The 4,628-nt window shown below is 32.0% G+C and overlaps 1 protein-coding gene across 1 annotated transcript; it reads right to left on the bottom strand.

Moving 5' to 3' along the window:
• Positions 1-378: 378 nt before the first annotated feature.
• Positions 379-1,484, bottom strand: LOC106333749 (keratin-associated protein 5-4-like). Its single transcript, XM_013772163.1, has 3 exons — positions 1,320-1,484; positions 999-1,211; positions 379-743 (listed from the first exon to the last, which is right to left on the bottom strand). Exons 1-3 carry the CDS (start codon positions 1,411-1,413, stop codon positions 424-426), a joined length of 627 nt encoding a protein of 208 aa, XP_013627617.1. The 5' UTR covers positions 1,414-1,484; the 3' UTR covers positions 379-423.
• Between the last annotated feature and the right edge of the window lie 3,144 nt (positions 1,485-4,628).

Below are 4,628 nucleotides of genomic sequence, written 5' to 3'. Positions count from 1 at the left end.
AAGTTCACAGGTGGATATCGAAGCCTTCAAATCTCCGTACTATGCTTGACATACGGAGTCGTGTTCGTGACCCGCACATACATGGACAATTGAAATATGATTTGATTCAAAATATTTGAAACAAGTTTGGTAATGATGAAGATGTTTAATTATTGTATGTTTACATTTTGTTTTTCAATAAATGAAAATTTTTAATTTAAAATTTTAAATTTTTAAATTTCTATGATTAAAAAAAAAAAAAAAAAAAAATTCTAAGGACTCCATATTAGATAACACCGTTGGACCTATGATAAGAGTCTTTAACTATTGAAAAAAAAAACATTATAATATAGCTAAGGATTCCAATGGTGGGTAACACCATTGGAGTTGCTCTAATAAACCATGCATTCATGCATACAAACACAGTTTGAATTACACAAGAATTCATGGCTTAGCTTCTTCCTTTTTCTCCTCTTCCTCAGTAGCCATCTTCTTAGAACAACAAGCACTACACTGCCCATAAGCGTAGCTTCCGCAGCAACCGTACCTACACCTGCTACGTTGCTGGGGCTCAACAACTTCAGACTCGACCTGAGCACTTCGGCAACAGTAACTACACCGTCCATAATGCCAGTATCCGCAACATCCGTACCTACAACCACCACGGCCCCGCTGCTGAGGCTCAACAGCTTCCACGCCTTCGACCACAACCTGGGCCTGGCTAAGGCTGCAACAAGCACTGCACCGTCCAAAAGCGTAGCTACCACTGATAAGTTTTGCTCTATTTTCTAGTGATCTCGGCGGAACTGAGCCTTCTATGGGCCATCAGCTAATGGGATGATCGGACCACTGTCCGGGCCGGATTAATGGGTCGGGGTATTGGGCCCGCTCTGATACCATGATAAGTTTAATGGACTTCCAACTTAAAACCAATTGGCAATTAGTGGATTGGTCCAAGTCCCTTATATATTACTTAAGTCCCTTTCATATTTCCGATGTGAGATGTTCTCTCCAATAACCACAACATCCGTACCTACAACCACGACGTTGCTGAGGTTCAACATCGTTGACTTCAACAGTCTTAGTCTCCACGGCCTCCACGGTCTGGGGTCGGCTGCAGCAAGCGCTGCACCGTCCAAAAGCATAGGCTCCGCAACAACCGTACCTACAACCACCACGTTGTTGTGGCTCTATAGCATCGGTCGCTTCACTTGGCTTTACTTCATCATTGGCTACACGTGTGTGATATATATGTTATTTACGTCAGGCCATGTATTAAACATTCGATCATCACTTATGTGAAATTATAAAAGGAATATTATAAATATAGAGTTCTATACCATGTGTAGCGGAATCGTTGGATGTCTCGGCAAAGACACCGAGAGAGAAGGAGAGAAGCAAAGCCAAGAGAGTGAGAGACTTGAGGCTTCCCATGTTTTGTTTTCGTTACTTTAGCTTGTTCGGTTTGTTGTGAGGGAAGATGTTTTCTGGTAGTGAAGAGTGTCTAACCATAGCACATCTAGTTATTGTTGGGCGGCAAAACATGGCGACAAGAGACCGGTCAATTATGTCGAGTTAGGGAAGATAATGACATATTTTATGGAGGAAAACAATGTAATTTTTTGGTATAAATAATAAGCTACATTCGTTCTGATTGATTCCCTTCGGTTAATATTTGGTCATCTTCTGCTTCAGTACACGAGCATAGAGTCAATTTAGTCGAAACATTGTTTTCATTCTTTGATTCGTTCATCCTTTATTCCTTTACCATATGATGTAAAAAAGGTTTCAATTGAATAATTTAACATTCAGTTTAAAAAAATAGTCTCAGCAGACGTAACCATATTTCAAAATCATCTACAGCTAGTAATTAGACATGTGTGGGGAAGAATCGTAGAAACTGATTTACAAATTGTAAGAAGTTTTTGATGCGTTTTCTACGGTTAATTTATTCGCCTAATTGTATTTTAGCTTTATATGATGGCTCTAGCGATGTTTTTTTTTTGTATTTTCCATCAACTTGTGATATTCAGAACACAACACCGTGGCTCTAAATAAAATATTAAAGATCAGTCATTGTTTTGTAAATAATAAATCAGACTTTGCGGATAAATTGATATGTAAATTTTTCTTTATCTTACAACTAATACATAAACTAATATTAAAAATCTACTAAAGAACTGTCTGTGTTTTCCGAAACGACTTCCAAAAGAAAGATTTCAATATTTAAGAGATTACACAATAAGATATTAATACTAACAAACCACACGTGCTAGTGGTCGGATGGTAGTATGGCGTTCCAGCGTCGCTAAATGAGCTGAGTTTGAATCCGACATCCGACTACATTCATATATCTCTAATACGCGGTCACCGGTGATTTAACATTCTCTCGCCGGAGAACGGTTTACCATTTTTTTTATTAATACTAACATGGTATCTGCACATATAAATCGTGCCACGCATACAGTCGAAAAAATCTACAGTACGTGCAAATGTAATTATCATCTATCTCTTGGTCACTAAACTGTACACACCAGTTATCATTTATACAATAAAATTTTACCAATTTCAACAGATATTTTCTTCTCAAGTAGCAGTTCTTTAGCTAGATACAGGATATGTTACACTTGTAAAAATAAACACTTATATACATATATATTGGTTGTCAAAAAAAAAAAAATATACATATAGTAACTTCTCAAATGTATTTCATAATATACTTCAATACTATAAATCAGTAATAATCAAGTCACATAAATTAATACGTATATTTAATAATTTTTATAGTAAAATATGCAAGAACTAAAATATATTAATTGTAAACAACATTAAATCGAATATGATCACAACTTAATGACCAAAATGAGGATAAAAGGCAATCATGGATTTGTTTCTCCTTTAAAATAAGGCTAATCCAATCAGTTAGATTAAAATCTGAGTAAAACCTATTGAACCAGAATCTAATTAAAAGTATACTAGAGGATTATTCGTGCGCATGCGCAGGGTGAGTTTTTATAATAATATTTGTTTATTAAATAGTTTTAACATTTTGTAACACTATAATCTTTATCTATTATAAAATGACGAATATACATGTTGGTCTCTTAAATATATCATCGTTGTTGAAGAGTTAACATATTACATTTCATTTTAACTATTTTTAAGACTTCATATGCACAAAAGAAAATTAAGTTTTGCGGCTGACACAAATCACCAAAACCAAATAGGCAACATCGATTGTATAACGATGAAAGAAGATTAGGTTTTCTGCTCTCGATTTGTTTACTATTGACTCTCTATAAGTGAGTTCATTTTCTACTTCTATAAAATTGTGCTTTTATTCTCGTCTTTGTTTTATTGATATGAGTTAAGTTTCTTTTTTTAACTTTTTCTATGAATTCGGTGAATTAAATTAGTGTCAATTTTTAAAAAATGGACATCTGTAAAAATTAGTTTCACTCCAGATACATATCTAAGAATCAAAATTTTGAAAAAAATCACCGGCAAACTATATTAACAGATTAGTGTTCAAATCCAATATATCAAGTTGTTATAGAATATATAAGTGAAGACTTGAAATATATACATCTGTCTAGTATATATTCACCAACTCGGTCTAAATATCATCTAATCCTAGAACAACAAAACAAATTACTTATTTCACCAGTTCACGTAATATTTAAATCTAAACAGGTAATATTCAAACCCGAATGAATATCCGAAGATAACCAAACATAAGTATACTTAACCCTATATTTCTATTTTACTTCTCTCATTTTATTCAAAATATTTATATTAATGATGCTTATTGCTAAAAATTAGATAATATACATATAATTATAGACAAAATTATTTGCTACTCACTTAAAATATATATCAAACTCTTGGTTCTTGTATAAAATTTCAAAACAACAACTAAATTAATGTCTTTTTATTTTTAAAGTTTTATCTCCAAACCTATTAATAGTTTAATTTTTAAAAAATTAGAAAACTAGTTAAAATATATTTTAAATACAAAAAAAAACTTAAACAATGAATCATTTATTTATTTTTTCTTCAAAATTTAAATATCCAAACCCGGTCCAAAATATCCAAACCCGAACATAAAATACCTGAACCCGACTCGAAGTGTAGAAATATCTGAACGGGTTTTATACTTTTATATTGAAATACCTGATACGAACCTGAACGTATATCCGAATGCCTACCCCTACGATATGTGATCATCATTTGTATCTTGCTTGAACAAAAAAAAGTTAAACCGATGGTCACAAAATTTTCAATGTATGACTTTTACCATTTCTAATAATTTATAGTCGTTTTTAAAAATTCAAAATATAACATATAAGAAAAAATCTAATTTTTTTTGTTATATGCTTAATGTGATTGTTTAATTTCTTTTAATAGTATAAAATTAAAAAAAAATGAGGTTAGAAAAATTGTTATCAAATATGTAGTATTCATAATCATTAATTGTCATATATATGTTAACCATATTAGGTAATTTCGTAGCTTTTATTTAAGGAAAGAAAAAATATTCTTTTGTACACTATTAATTAATTTGATAGTTAGTTTAATAAAAAACATAGTATATGTTTATATGGACCAACTTATTTTTCTAACAATTCACTACAAGAAAACAGCGGTAT

Source organism: Brassica oleracea, chromosome C3 (assembly GCF_000695525.1).
Source record: "Brassica oleracea var. oleracea cultivar TO1000 chromosome C3, BOL, whole genome shotgun sequence".
Taxonomy (NCBI): domain Eukaryota; kingdom Viridiplantae; phylum Streptophyta; class Magnoliopsida; order Brassicales; family Brassicaceae; genus Brassica; species Brassica oleracea.
The sequence above is the reverse complement of the archived record's forward strand: the minus strand, read 5'-3'. Positions and strand labels throughout refer to the sequence as shown.